The sequence below is a fragment of the Falco cherrug genome, chromosome 16 (assembly GCF_023634085.1).
Source record: "Falco cherrug isolate bFalChe1 chromosome 16, bFalChe1.pri, whole genome shotgun sequence".
Classification (NCBI taxonomy): Eukaryota; Metazoa; Chordata; class Aves; order Falconiformes; family Falconidae; genus Falco; species Falco cherrug.
The window spans coordinates 7,013,129-7,028,535 of record NC_073712.1 but is presented as its reverse complement, the minus strand read 5'-3'; the positions used below and the strand labels follow the sequence as shown (position 1 = coordinate 7,028,535).

General features: G+C 55.6%; 1 protein-coding gene across 2 annotated transcripts in view; it reads right to left on the bottom strand.

The window, feature by feature from the left end:
* The window catches only part of RASSF5 (Ras association domain family member 5), a 35,378-nt gene extending 19,971 nt beyond the window's left edge, over window positions 1-15,407 (bottom strand). The window contains exons 1-2 of one of the 2 annotated variants that reach the window (XM_055728360.1): window positions 15,122-15,407; window positions 4,473-4,591 (exon numbers count right to left, since the gene is read on the bottom strand). In XM_055728360.1, the coding sequence (XP_055584335.1) occupies window positions 4,473-4,591; window positions 15,122-15,392 (390 nt within the window). In that variant the 5' untranslated portion in view covers window positions 15,393-15,407. Of the gene's footprint in view, window positions 1-4,472; window positions 4,592-5,007; window positions 5,681-15,121 lie in introns of those variants that run through there. The other variant, XM_055728361.1, reaches the window with a different exon arrangement.

Below are 15,407 nucleotides of genomic sequence, written 5' to 3'. Positions count from 1 at the left end.
GCTAATTTTAGAGCAGTGGGAGTGATCGCAGCAGTGCTGGCACCCGGCTGAGGCAGCTTCGATTGCAGCCCAGGAAAAAGCCATTCAGCTCCTCAGTCCCGTTTGCAAGAAGCGCTCGCTCCAGACTGATTAAAATGCTGTGTTGGCCTTGGAAAGAGCCTCAGAGCAACAGCACCATCCCAGCTCCCCTCTCCCCTTGCAGCCCTGTGGAAACCCAGGCCGGCACAGACCCATCCCCAGAGCTGCTTCCTCCATCCCACTCTCCCCTGGCCCCTGCAGGGCCCCCACCATCCCACTAACACCCTGTGTTCTGCCCAGCAGCTTTTGAAGCAGCTGTGACCTTCCTCCTCGGTGAAGATGACAGGTATTTCTGGAGCCGGGCAGGGGAAGGGCTCCACTCCCCCCAGGCTATCCTCCTCCCTCGGTGGGGGCTCCCAGGAGGGGCTGCGCATCCATGGGGTTGCAGCACATCCCGGCACAGGCTCTCCCTACCCACCTGGAAACCGACGTGTGTGCACAGGCAGGCTGGGGGGACTAAAGAAAAGCCTGGCACACCGTGTTAAAAAGGACTCTGCTTAGGCAACAGTATTAGCCTACAGGCTAACAACTCTCTATCATGCTTCAGAAAAGGAAGAGGGAACAAGGTCCGAGAGTATCATGTCGCTGAATAAATCCATCCGACGCCCACACTTGAAATACTTCATGCAAGACCCGGCCAGCCCATCCAAGAAAGAATAAAGAATTGCAAGAGGTACCACGAAGGGCAGGGTAGGCAAGATCCAGGGAGGTTTCCATGCCTGGGGCCAGCCTGGATCTGGAAAGGAAGGACTAGAAAGAACATAGACACGACTGAGAGCTACAAAATCGTGGGAGATGTTCACAGGAAGAGTGCAGTAAGGAGGAGTGCTTTTCCAGGCCACGCACGATCAGATTTGCAGAACTTATCACTAGGTGTGCTGGCGGTGGATGTGCAAAGTCAGACTCCTCAGAAGGAGCTCACTGACAGCAACTACAAGTGACAGTTCAGACACAACCCCAAGGAGCGCCCACAGCACTGCTCACAGGGAGGCCACGGCAGCACCACGCCATCCTCGCCCTGGCGTTCCTGCTCTCTCCCTCAGCATCCACCAGCTGAGAAGAGAGGAGGCACCCTGTGCCCGGATAGCTGCTCTTATGTTAATTCCTTTGTGCCCTTTTCAGGGCACGACTCTCCCCATCGCTAGGTGCAGTTTGCACGTCAGGCTGGCGAGCACGGAGAGCTCCGCACCCCGCTCCCCCGCTTGGCTACCTGCAGCAGGACCAGTGGCAAACCCCTCCTGCAAACGGGAGCGATCGCTCGCTCCTCCAGCTCACAGGGCTCCTTTGACTGGTCCAAAAGGGCCCCAAGATCTTCGTACAAGCTACCATCCACGCACGAAAACCTCTTCCCCTCTTGATGGCTTGCAGACGGTGTTTCATACCCTCCCATCTGTATCTGCTAGCTGAAGGACTTGAATTGCTACCAGCTTTTGATAGCTCTGTACCCCACAGCCTGCAGCACCCCGGGAATACAAACCGGGACACCAATGCAAAGACTAGCAAGAGGACACAACACCTGCATCTCAAAGAGGAAGGCAAGAATCCCAACGGCAGCAACTTGTAACAATGCAAATAAATAAGCTATCCTCTTAGCAGCATGCGTACTTCTGCAGTGGCACAAACCTCCTCGGCTTCACAGAGCTATATTTAGAAGAGAAAGAGGCTTGAAGTCAAGCACACACGACACAGTGAGCGTTGGGCCGATGAACGGCATGGGCATCCTCACGGAAGCTTCAGCCCCGAGTGTTTCCCATGGAAACAGGGTGCAGCCAGTTTTGCAGAGCCCCATGCGAAGCTGGATGCACCCCCGCTGCATTGCTCCATGTGCTTCTTCCAGGACCCCTCGCTTTTCCATGGCGGTTCACCTGCCAGGGAGATGTGCTCCACAAAAAAAAACAACCACGGAAAAAAACCCCAAGCAATGTTGACCCATTGGTTCAGCAGCAGCTCCGGTGAACGGTGAGCTGCACGACAACCCTCAGAGGACCCGCTCACCAGTGACCGGCACCAGTTCGGAGGTGGGAAGCGCATACCAGCTCTGCCAAAAGCAGGGACCGAGCTCCTGGTGCTGCCAAGACCAGCAGGGACTCCTGCCGGCTTTCACGGAGGCTTCATTTCACGCAGGGAGGCTAATCTGGGACCCAAATGTAACGCACTCTTAAATACTTTGTTGGATCAAAGCCCAAATTATTAATGCCTGGTATTACATGGCAACAGGGCTTAACTAGGTGATATTAAAGCAGCTGTTCCTGATGCTCCTAGTTTGCTTACATTTGATACTACTATTGAATGACTTTCAACTATGCTAGCTATTAGAATCACCGAACGGTTTGGGTTGGAAGGGACCTGACAGACCATCTGGTTCCCACCCCCTGCCACAGGCAGGGACACCTGCCACCAGCCCAGGTTGCTCCAAGCCCCGTCCAACCTGGTCCTGAACCCTTCCAGGGATGGGGCACCCACAGCTGCTCTGGGCACCCTGTGCCAGTGCCTCGCCACCCTCACAGTAAAGAATTTCTTCTTAATATCTAATCTAAATCCTAATTTAAGTTTCTTGTGTTTTCAGTGTGCAATCCCCCCCGCAGTGTATTCAGGCACCCTATTACTCTCCTTTCTGCAACACTGACACCGTTTCCCCTCCACCCTCCTCCTTCCAAGCAGCAGAACTCGCCTGGCCCACAAAAGCACACCGGGAGTGTGGCTGCGTGCTCAGCTTCATGGGCTCCAAGCAAGCAAACCTGAAGATGATTTTTCCTTGATTACCCATTATCCACCAATGAAAACAGAGCTTTATTGCAGCAATTCACCCTCTTCACCCTCAAACGAGCCCACGTACCCCCTGCCCCCCCCCCAGCCTCACAGCCTTTCCCAGCACAGGTAATGAGACCTCTGCCCACGCTTTGCCGTGCGGAGGGTTCGGAGCAGGGATTCCTGGCCGGCACCTCAGGATGGGTTTATGGATTTCTGTTTGCTGCTGTAATTGGAAAGACTTTTGTTTCGTTGGCACAAAATGCCTCCCCCCTTCCCGGGATCACACCAGAGACGTGTCAGGGTGATGAATTGCCACGAAGCGCAGGCTCTGTGTTTATTATTAGCACCATCAATAACCCCCGGCTGGTGTTATCACCCTGAAGAAGAAAAAAGCCTTTCTAATTTTTCTAAAATCCAAGCTTTTCTCGTGCTGCTGGGGGAAGCCCAACAGCATCCGAAGGAGATGTAAACACACACAAGTCTGGCTCTTCAAACAACCTCAGGGCTCAGTGGAGAAGCCATTCGGAGTCCCTTTGCAATGCGTAACTTCCAAGATAAATCCCACCTAACTTCAGGCTCCCCCTGACCCTTTCCTGCAGAGCAGCACAGCCAACAACCAAACCCACCACTGGCTGCTCACACACCCAACGGAAACCCCGTGTCACCTTTGAAAAACATTTATTCTTTGAAAAACCGCACCACTCCATTTCCAGTGTTGCACAAACGCAGCAAGGTCTTCCAATACAAGGAATATAAAGGCATGGTTATAATGGAGAAAATACAGATTTTTTAAAAGCATATAGAGATCGAAAAGGCTCTGTGCAAGTCAAATCCAGTGCAGCCAGGTTTCTAAGCTGTGTTTTAAGCTTCCAGCATTAAGCATCTCACATCTCAACCCGTGTGGCACCGTGCAGTCCTGCTGTGCCCCACTGCACGTGCTGCAGCTTGTCCCAGCAGACACCCAAGCCGGGCATCACCGGTACCATGGGACCCTCGGGTGGGGGTTAAGCAAACAACTAAACCTTCCTGGAGTAGCCCTGGGGATTAGTGCACATCCCTAATAACAGACTGAAGAGTCTCAATCCCCCAGACGAGTGAAACTCTTAAAACAAGGCTATCAACCTGAAGCTCCTTACAAAATCCATGCTCACACTGCCAAGATGCAGGTGAAATGCACCCTCTTGCTGCTCCTCTTCGAGCACTTTGCTGGGACACAATTTAATGCCGGTATCGACCCTCCCTTGCAGGCACCTGGGCATGGCCGGGCTGCAGCGTGGGGCCCGACACCCCTGGGGGACGCCGCTCCTCCCCCGCTCTGTTCCAGGCAGCCTGGCCAGGCTGACAGCAGCGTTTTAAACATGACACAGCTCCACACACACCTTTACGGCGAGGGGGACGCCCCCACGTACAACCTCCAGCGTGCCAGCTTGCACCCACGCAGGATCCAGGTGGGCAGGATGCACACAGTATATACGCGACTCATCAGTGAGCGCTGCCCGGCTCGGCCGGACCGATGGGCTGACCTCCCCGACAAGACCTCCCTGCTGGAAAACCCGCCAGGAGCAAGAAATCGGGTCTCTGAAGGAGATGCCATTGGTCACCACGAGGCTGCCGGCCCCCGCGGAGCCCCCTCCCCAGCGTACCTGGCTGCAGGGCGGCAGCAGGGTGCTCTCGGGCGAGAGCTGGCTCTGGCACTGGCCCGGCCGACGGCAATCCAGCTGGATGAGGCTGCGGCATTCCTGGTGGCACGTGTATCTGCAGTCTGCACAGGAGAGAAAGGAGACAGTGAGGCACCCAAGAGCCGCAGCCTGCTGTTGAGGAGCAGCGGGGGAACCCCAGGAAGGGACCAGGCTCCTGCCAGAGGGCAGATGGATGCTCATGGGCACTGGCACAGCCGGAGCTGTCAGCCAGGCACATGTCCTCACTCGGGCACGCTCCTGCAGGTGGGGAGAGGTACCAGGATGCCTCATCCAGAGCAAAAATTGCTCCCACACCCTCTCCCCAGGGAAACCTGTGTTTCTTGCTGCAATGCTGCAGCACGGGCAGCGTTCCTGCCTTGCATCCTGCTGCCTTTCCCCCGATCTGCTGGCATGCTGACGTACAAAGTAAAAAATATGCTCAAGTCCCACCAAACCATGTGGTACCCGGCTCCTCAGCTGTGCTCCCTGGAGACATCACCTGCACAGCGCCTGCAGCGAAAGCTCGGCCACTTCACCCAGAAAGGATGCTTCATCTTCTAGCATCAGGAGGGAAAAAATATCTTTGTATTGGACAGAAGTCAAACTATTTAAGTTCACTAAACATGAACAACTCAAGGGCCAGTTACAGTGACTGAGGCATGGATCTACCATCAGGCTGCCAAAAAGCCACCCCTGGAGAGGGTACGGAGATGTCCTGGGCCCTGGCAAAGGCTGTGAGCTCCCATCGCCAGCGCACACTGCCCAGGAGCAGTAAGGCGTTGATGTAGCCTGTTTTCTTTGGATGCTGACCTGTCCTGTGAGACATTAACTAGTTTAAGGTAGGAATTGCACAGACACCTCTGCGAAGCCCAGGTTTAACCTGTTCAGGCACAGGGTCCCAGAGCGGCAGCATTCGGCACAGCCAGCTCCATCTACCAGACACAACAGTTAGCACGTATCGGTGGCTATCGCTCCCCCAGCCCTTTTTTTCCAAGCCCTGACTTTTCTATACTTGCCTGACCGCAACTACCAACATCCTTCTACTTTAACAGCCCTTCTGATCCTTTTTAATTTTTAACTGTTGTACAAACAGCATTAAATTTACTTTTTACACTACCCAAAATTCCAGAGCGGTCACCGACCTCAAAAAAAAAAAAAAAAAAAAATCCTAAAACCAAAGCAAGAAAGCTTACTCCACAGGAGGCAGGACCGAGTGCCCATCCCTGCACCAGCCCTGCCACCCCGCTTCAAGCCAGCAAGCTTGTATTTTAAATACCTTTCTTTTTTCTTTTCTTTTTTTTCTTTAGCATTTGGGTCATTGGGTTTGAATATCTGGGGCTTGCAGGAAAGCAAAGGAATATCCCATGTTTGCTCTGGAAATAGTGATCTCTGCTCAGCTCTGCCGAGCACTCACAGGCGGGAATGCCTGAGAATGAACGAGTGGAGCTGAGCCACTGCTGGGAGCTGGTGCCTGAGGGGGGAAAACATCAATCTCCAGGGGAAACAGGGAAATAATTTATCATTTTACATTCATCTGGCAGGAGCTGTCTATCATACTCCTATTCCAAAGCAGTTGTCTCAAGTAAGCCTGGGGGAAAGCAGGGAGACTTGCTTTTTTTTTTTTTTTTTTTTTTAATTAGAGATAAGCTGCACAGTTACATGGTAATTTCATGCGTGACCTTTTGAGCAACTGGAACAGCCTTTTAATAGGGGACATTCGCCAAGCCTTTGCTGGAGCTGCCAATTTGAGATTGCTCTAGTTGCAGGTTCACCTTGAGCATCTGGCACCAGCAGAAAGTCCCTTCTGTCTACTTGGTCCATGGTTTCCAGACCCTGGACCTCAGCCTGCTGGGGCGGGAAGGCTCAAGCATCTTAGGCGAAGGAGGCACGCAGCGAGAGGGCTGAAATACGTAATACAGACCACAGAAATTACAATTCCTAAGCACACCTCTCTGGATCAGGCCCATCGTGGCCAAGCACTTCTTTACAGGATTTAAGTATGACACCTCCTTAGTCACCATCACCTATTAACAGACCTAATCACTCCGTATCCGGCAGGGAACACTAATTTTAGAAACCCAGCACAGCTTTAGGAAGCAGTCACGTGACAAGTTTGCTAAGAGGAGCAGGATGCCTCCACTCACGCTTTAAGATAATTTCCATTCAAGTCAAACAAAGTAACACTTGGAAATGTAGTTTCTTTTTTTTTTTAAAAAAAAAAAAAAAAAGTCAGATCATGATACTGTGAAAAACTTTGGTGGCTGAAAGGAATTTCCCTGGTTTTACAGATAAAGTTTCTCAGGGGGATAAAGCTGGATAGAGCAAAACCATTCAATACAGATGCCCATCTAGGTGCCTAAATATAGGACTGCAGTCATCCTGCCCACCGCATCCTCCCACTCCCACCTCCCGAATACCACACAGATGCTATGGGGCGTCTTTCCATCCAACCCATGTGTAAGCCCCAGGTCTGTAGGCTCAGGACACAGCACGAGGAGGCACAGGGCTGTGGCAGTCACCAGATCCCAGCCCCAGCCACGACAGAGGCTCCAAGAACCTGACCCCAGCCAGGCTTCCACCTAAAGGAAAACCTCCTGCAACCCCAAAGCAACACCACATGGGAGATCATGTAGGATTGCCCCCCAAATTAGGATGGAGAAGGTCTAAAGTGTCTCTTCAACTCTTTTCTGGCCGAAGTTTGTAGTTCCTGCAGCGGTGCTGGGGGATTGTCCAGGTGAGAACACCCACATCACCCCAGGGCTGCCAGCCCTGGCACACACGGGACCGCTGAGCAGGCGTGCTTCAAAGTGAGCTACAAAAACCCCTTGTGTGATGTTAAAATGAAATTGCAGGAGTTACCTGGAAGCTCTGGTTCCTGGTCATTAAGGATCCTGCCATTCATTTGAAAAAAAAAAAAAAAAAGGGGAGGGGGGGGGCAGGGAGGATGAGGGTGCAAATAAATTTGCTCCCAGTATCACCAAAGTTAAGGAAAATCGTTGAAGCATGACCCAGCTGCCTCGGGAAGGCTCAGAGCCACCAAAGAGAGAAAAATAAACCATCCTGAGCTTTGAAAGCGGCCGTGAGGCTCCGCAGGTGTTTGAGCGCTGGAAACGGACCCTGTTGGAGAACAGTGACTTCTTCCATGCGCGTTCCCGCTCCGGGATCCTTCAGCCTGTCCCACCCGCCTTCAAACGCAGGCTGTGCCAGGCTGGGTTCGCTGAGCCGTGCCAGGCTGGGTTCACCAGGCTGTACCACCTCAGGTGGAGGGCTCGGTGCCTCTGCCCTCGCTCCGAGCAGCCGCCCCATGTCACTCGGGGTGACCTCAGGCACGGCTGTGGGATGCAGCCCCACGACATCACGAGAGCCGGTGTCTCCTCTGGGCACAAAGGGTCAGGGCAGGACCTGCGGCATCGCCACCAGCTCCAGCATTCCCAGAGCGAATGCAGGGGAGGGTCTTGGCTTTCCCGTGAAGTGCTTCCTGACACCCCCCAGCAACGATCCGGCCTCGTTCCTGCCCCAAGCCTGCGGCTTCATCACTGGAGGCCTCAGCAGGTTTAGGTGTAAATCAGGTGGTTTGGGTTCTGTTTTTCACAGGTAAAACCCCAGGGTGGTCTTTGCTTGTTCAGAGCAGACAAGACCCCTCCAGTGACAGCCACCCCTCTGAGAGGTCCCTGCATCACTGCAGGATCCGGAGGGCAAACCCCGCGGCCAGGCAGATGCTCTCAAGCCATTATTTACTAAAAGTCAAATTTTCCTTTCGAGTGGCAAACGCAGCACCACCGATGCCCCACGCTGCACCGATGCCCCACATTGCACTGCAGCACAGCACGCCTGCAAGAGCCGGGCAGCAGGAGCCAGAGCAGATGCTGAAACCACCCAGTGCCACCAGCACGGTGGCCAGAGTGCATGCCAGCCCCGTGCCAGCCCCGTGCCAGCCCCGTTACCTGCTGGGCAGGATCCCAGGTGGCTGTGCATCACCGGCCATGCTCTGCAGCACTGACAGGGCAGCACCGCAGGGATCGATCCCTTCACGTCTAGCAGCAGCCCGCCAGCAAATACGCCCAAACACACTGATTTACACCACCACCTACCTCTGACCAGCAAGACCTCCCTGCTCGACCTCCTCAGCAACCGCAGTCCCTCGGACCAAGCCTTGGACTTGGGAAAATGCCTGAATATTTTGCGAATTCTCTTTGTCACGAGCCCAAAGCAGGCGGCTGCCCCCGCCTTCCCGTCTGCCATCCTTGCGGGAGATCGATCGCTCCCCGGGCACGCGGAGCCGGGCGGGCAGCTCCTCGATGCCGAACGCCGCCGAGATGCAACGTGCATCGGCGCAAGCTACGCCTGCTGCCACGAGAGGCCTTTCCTCCCAGGGAGATAAAACATGGACATTGTCCATTGACAATCCGCTGCCGTTTGAGGGATTTATTTATTTCATTTTTGAGCAATGAGGCAACACGCAGCTCAGAGCTTGTGCATCTCTGGGCTTGTCCTGTTAGCCATGGAAAACTTTCTATTTCTGGGGCTTTTTGCTTGATAAGATAAAACAACCCAACGGAAGAGATTAGAGAGAGAAAGCGCAGGACCCAGACGTATGCTGGGAGGCCTCTTTCCAATATCCTCTCTCCACTTTGCTGCTTTTCCCCTGCAGCCTGCTGAAGCTTAAGGGGGAGGGGAAAAAAAGCCCCCAACATTTAATCAAAGGTGCAATTAAAGGAATACACTGAGATTAACCATATTTATAACATCGCTTTAAAAACTGCACATGGTTTGCTAGGGTTTTAGATTGACACTACCGTCCTTTCACAGCATCTATCAGTTACAACCACACCAGGTGTCAAATGATGGAGTGGGACGTAAACATCAGTTTGACAGCATGCTCGAAATCTGCCACTTTGTACCCTCTACATCGTGACTGTCCCCTCTCTGCTCAGCTCCTCTTACAGACTGGCTTTCCAGCACCCTGCGCAACACGTTCTTGCATTTCTACAGGGAGTAACAAAGGTGTAATTGAACTAATCCTAAAAATCACACCAAGCAGCGTAAGCAATGAGTTAACACAGAGCGCTTTCTTATTCAGCCCTGGCTGTCCCCACACCCAGACAGCATCTCTTCAGCGATACCCATCCCTTCTGCCCACACCGAGAGCAGAAAACTCAGCTAAACCCACCAGGCCAGGGACGAAGCAGGGGGAGACAAGAGACACCCCAAAAACTAACCTGCCATGGAGGCGCTGGAGCCTTGGCTGGTGTGTCTCTCCATGAATCCTTCCCAAGGGCTGGACTGCAGATGGAAGGTGACCCTGCAGACCTGTGCCGCTCCAGGAGCCCCAGCACCCCACCACACAGCTCTGGGCAGGTCACTGCTCCCCCCACACCTCCGCCCCCCTGGCCAGCAAACGCCCTGCCCCGGGGAGCCCCAGCACCTCACCCTGTCCTCACCTGACCCCAGCAGCACCCGCCTGGCAAGCGCCAGCCCAACCTGCCCGAGTCACCGGCGAGCAGGAGAAGCCTCAGGAATCCGTCTGGACCAGCCAGATAGGACAGAAATGCAAAGCACCGCGGGTCCTATGAACTGCTAGCAATTATTATTTACAGAAATGCAAAGCACTGCTGGTCCTATGAACTGCCAGCAATTATTATTTACACCAATTATTATTTAGCTCTTGGTTAGCAAGACCAGAGACACGAGGGAGTGTGGGAGGACCTGTTGGAAGAAGATAACATGAAAAACTACCGTGTCCCGGAAAGCGCCAGTAGCATGAGCCCTCATCCCTGCGAGGCTGAGCTCGCTAAAGAATTTGTTATCTCAAGCAAACATCTACTTGCAAACCAGTAATATTAGAACTGTAGTTTGCTCTACAAACGAAATAAAAATGGTGTGTGTTTAACCAGTTTCCTCCTTCAGGCAGCAAGTCATGATTCAGCGCAGTACTTGAGGACTGAACTACCTGCTCTGAGAGATACGGGTGGCCTCAGCCCAGGAGATAAACCCAAACGGACACTGAAGTGCTCTGCTGACCAGGTCCGTGTTGCAAGATTTAAGGATCAAACCCTGGCTTCAGGTACAACTGCATGTGCCACCACCGTCACCAGGCGCTGGACGTGCTCCGAGGTTTCCCCCGAGGCAGCGCCCCACAGCCAGCCTTCCCGGCAGGGAAGCGCTGGGAGCTGGAATCATTTCCTTGAGAAGCAGCACTTCAGCCCACAAACGCCCTGTTTTGGTAACACCGTGGTCATCAGCACCAAGACGCAGGCCATCGGTCGGGGTGGGCACCCAATTCCAGCCACCAGCAGCCCTGCGCCAGTGGCTCCCACCACCGCACCACCTGCCTACGGTCACTCCACCTGCAATAGGTGCATCCCACTTAACCCACGTGGGCCAAAGAAACAACTCCACCGGACTACACCAGGCAATACGTGGGTAGTAAATCGTGTCCCCAGCTGCCAGGTAGAGAGAGGCCATGGGGGAGCCCCACCAGCACAGGCACGGGGCCAGCGCACCCCCGGGGTGAGCACCCCAACCTCACCAGAGGATGGAGCGAGCTGAAGGAGCGGGCACGCTGCTGAGCCATCGCTGGGACGGGTCTTACTGCGGGTTTCACTAATGGCTGTGGTGCCAGAAACAGGAATTTCTTATCAGCACCTGCATCACGGGCACAGCAAGGATAAGAAAGTCCCCCAGGAAGAACTGGCCCATCTCAGGGTGAGCTGGCACGGAAAGGGAGCAAAGCAGCTGATCCACACCCAGGTTAGGCTCCTACGTAATTCTTCTGCCTCAAGCCATAAGATCCCCGGTCATCAGTGACCAGCCCACCCCAGGCAGCACAGAGGGACCCTGAGTCACCGGCGTGATGCTGCCAGGAAAAAAAAATAAATGCAACTGCAACCCTGAGACTGCGCCAGCGGAGATACTGAGAGCCAGGGAAGCAATCGAGCCATCAGCCAAAGCCCGACCCACCGCTGCCCTGTCTGGTGCTGCTCCCACCGCTACCCACCCAAACCCTTCTCACCGGGAAGCTGCCCCCAGCACAGAGCTCAGCCTGGTTTCTCCTCTGCCCCAGCTCCAAAACGAAATAAAGCACGCAGAGGGCTTTGAAGCTGCATTAGTCACCATCTGCCCTACCAGAACAAACACCAAAAGAACCCACAGCAAAGATGCACCTCTGCAACCTGCCCATCCAGCTCCCTTCTCCCCTCTCATAGCAGGAAAAGCTGCCGGCAGCAGGGCACAGTTACGCTCCTACAGTGGTTTATTTATTTATTTTTTTATATATTCACTCAGGCTTTGAAAGGTGCCAGCAGCACCAAGCCACATACATTAGCTAGGAGATATTCAAGATACAGCATATAATGGCACAGCCACTCCTCGTGAGCAATTGCATTCGCTCTGGGACTGAAATCAAGTATTTTTTTATCGAACGCCAGCAGGACAGCCTGGGGTCCGTCGCTCCTGGGCTCCCACTTCCCCATCCCTTTGCGCTGATGCCCATGGAAGCAGCATGCCTGGTGTCTGTCACGCACAGGCCAGACCCAGACGCTCCGGATCAAGGCACTGAAAAGGCTCCCAATGTCTCAGACATCATCTTCGTCAGCCCCAGATGCAGCACCCACAGGTGGCACTGGAGCTAAAACCTCGGTAAGAGCCTGTCCGCCACCTCCAGAGCCACGGGACTGATCCAGGACAGCCGAAACCCATCAGCTGCCCAAGGGAAGCCACCCAAGGGGATCCTTTTCCAGATTCTGGGACTTGCCAGGTCTCGGCCCCCACCCCTCCCATCCAGGCCCCCGACTGGAAGAGGAACCGCAGCACACACATCCCACGTTAGCCTTGGAAAGCCAGCTCCGCGCCGCTCGAGAAAGGGGAAATGGAGCCCAGGGGATTTCAGCGCGTCTCTGGTTGGCACAAAAAAAGACGTGGCCAACCCACCTCGCCCCAGCTCCGCAGCGGGGCCAGCTCCCACTGCCCCTTCCCAGCCCTCCAAGCCTGCTGCAGACAGCGTGTCCCCCCTCACCGGGGCCAGACACCGTCACACGTGGGATGCTGTGCCCGCGGCATGGACAGGAAGGACACGGACCGTTTGGGGAGGGAGGAGGAATAAATGCCACCTTCACATGTTACTACAGACGGTCAGGTCTGATGTAAATAAAAATAGACTAGAGCTGTACAAACAAAAACCTGAGTATCCTCAGGCTGCAAGTCAAAAGCAAACAAGCAGCAATTCTGCATCAGAAGAAAAAGAAATATTCACCACGGGAGGATAGCACGCCCCGTCTGCAGCTCTTGGGCATTTTTGAAAGGATACGCTATTGGGATGACAGGGAATGCAGATGATGTTATAAGCGTCTCCACTGAAGTTTCCCTCCCCTCCCAGCCTGGCTGTTTGGGGAATTTTAGAGGCAGAACTACTCCCACAGTCTGAATAATTCTCCTCTGAAATGAAAAGGGAAATAGTGTTCTTTGAGATTTGTTTCAATATAACTATCGAAAAAAAATCCTGCCAGAGGAAAAGTCCCCCAAAACAACTATTTATAGTTATTTGCAACACCACAAGATTCCGTCACTTATTACTTTAGATCAGGATTTCGAAAGCCGCAGCCCAGTACCTCACCTCGCACATGAGCCCTGTGACAGCTTTGCAGGATGGCTGGTGACAGACAAGAGCCCCAACAAAATCTGGTTTGCTTCAAATAAACCCACGCTATTTTTTTAACCCCGTTCCATCCCGCATTTGCTCCAGCGTGCCAGGCACAGCACCACTGCCAGCCCCAGGGAAAACACTGGCCCTTACCGGGCTTCCAGGGAGTTAATCGGGGGTGGCAGGCAGAAAGCAAAGGTACACACCAGCCAAACGTCTTTCCATCACCCTCCTTCAAACAGCGCTCCAGACAGCGAGTTCACCGGCATATTCCTGTGTCACGTTGTGCCGGCCGCGTGCTGACGGCTGGGTTACGTTTAATTAACAGCAGTCAGTGCTAAAACCTTAATGCGACGCAGCAGGGCCATATGGCACGACTGTCTCTCCCAATCGCCCTTCATTTCCAAACGGCACCGGCAGGCACGTGTAAGCGCCCTGCTCACGCCGCGCCATGCAAATCGCGGCTAGAAACATTTAATTGATTCATAATCTAAGGAAAGCCAAGCGTAAGAAGCACAACAGGCTGAGTGAGGGACTAATTGCCCTGGTGAGGCTGGTGTTATAGCATGTGCCTGACATGACACACACACACACACCCCCCCAAACAAACAAACCAGCAAATGAGCAACGAAGCCTCCTCCTGAGCCACCAGCTGGGCACCCAGCCCAGCACCTGGGGCGGGATGCAGCTCCTTCCCTTGCCCCAGTAACCACCAGTACCAGCTACCTGCCCTCCACACTGACACCAAGGGCACCCTCAGCTGGCTACGGGTGATCTTTTAAGCCTGAGCTAAACGGCGTTGGCTTTAGCAGCTTCTGCCGAAAATCAGGAGGCTCAGCTGACCCCAGCCAGCAAATCTTGGAGCTGCCCAAGCCCCAGCGCTGCAGCTGCATCCCAAACGGCAGCTCCCACCCAGCCCGCAGCGGGACGTGCCGAGGCCGAGCTGGGAAGGCGCAGTTCCACTGCCAGCAGCCAGCACAGCACACGCCACCGCGCTACCCATGACACACGTTTGCTCAGACCTCCCTGCCCCCCCACCCGCACCACCACGGGTGTCACTGACCCCCACTGACGGGGGTCATGTCATGTCTTCCCAAGGCCCACGCAAACGCCTGGTGGCCCGAGCACAGCGCCCAGGGCTATGGGACAGGGAGCGTGTGCTGCTGCACGGCCGTGGCTCCGTCACCTCGTTTGCCCCCCCGGGTCCCCTCCCACGCGATAGGAACATTAATTAATTAATCTCTCCCGCAGAACGAAGGGATGAACGCAGCATGTCTGACTTGGGGGATATGCGTCCTGGGGAATCGCGCTGGCGTGAGTGCTCTTACCCAGGGAGTAAGCAAGGCAAACCAAGCCCAGCAAGGCGTGCGATCAGTTTACTCTTTCTAGAGGAATTTACACCTCACCGTAAAGCTTTAGAGACACAAACCCAGCTCACCGGGACCTGCTGCCGAGCGCTGATGCCAGCCCTTTCCCAACCCTGCGCACCCGCCGATAACCTCCGCTTTCCCGGAAAAGCCTCACTTCCCAACCCCACCGGGCAGCCCCCCGCGCCCTGCCCCCCGCCCTACCCCGTGCCCACGGCCCCTTTGCGGGGAGACCCCGGCCAGGTCCCCTCGCCCGCCCAGCCCCTGTAGAGCGCGGTAGCGCGGGGGGGGGCAGCGATCCGCAGCCCGGTGCGGAGCCCCCCGCAGCCGCAGCGGGGGAGAAGGGGGGGGGAGAGGGTGTCGCTGCGGGAGCAGGGGTGCGGAGAGAGCGGGGTGCGGAGAGAGCGGGGCTGCGGGCAGAGCGGGGTGCGGGGACAGCGGGGTGCGGGGACAGCGGGGGTGCCGCTGCGGCCAGAGCGGGGTGCGGGCAGAGCGGGGTGCGGGCAGCGCCGGGCAGGGCTGCAGCGTGGGATGAAGCGCCCGGGCAGAGATGAGGTCAGGGGTGCGGGGCGCAGGCAGGGCGCAGGCAGGGCGCAGGCAGCACTCACGGTCGCAGCGCAGGGCTCGCTCCCGCACCGCCTCCCCGCACAGGTCGCACCAGCCGCGGCGCGGGGGGCGCAGGGCGAAGCGGTGCCCGCGCCCCGCCGGCTCCCGCGGCGCCGCGAAGATGCTCCGCACGTCGGGCAGCAGCCGCGGGGCCCCCCCCCGCCTCCGCAGGCGCCGCCGCGCAGCCCGCGCCCCGCCGGGGCTCCCGGGGGCCATCGGCTCGGCGGCGGCGGGCGGCGGGCGGGGGCACGGCCCCACGGGCGGCCACGCCATGGGCTGGGAGCGCCG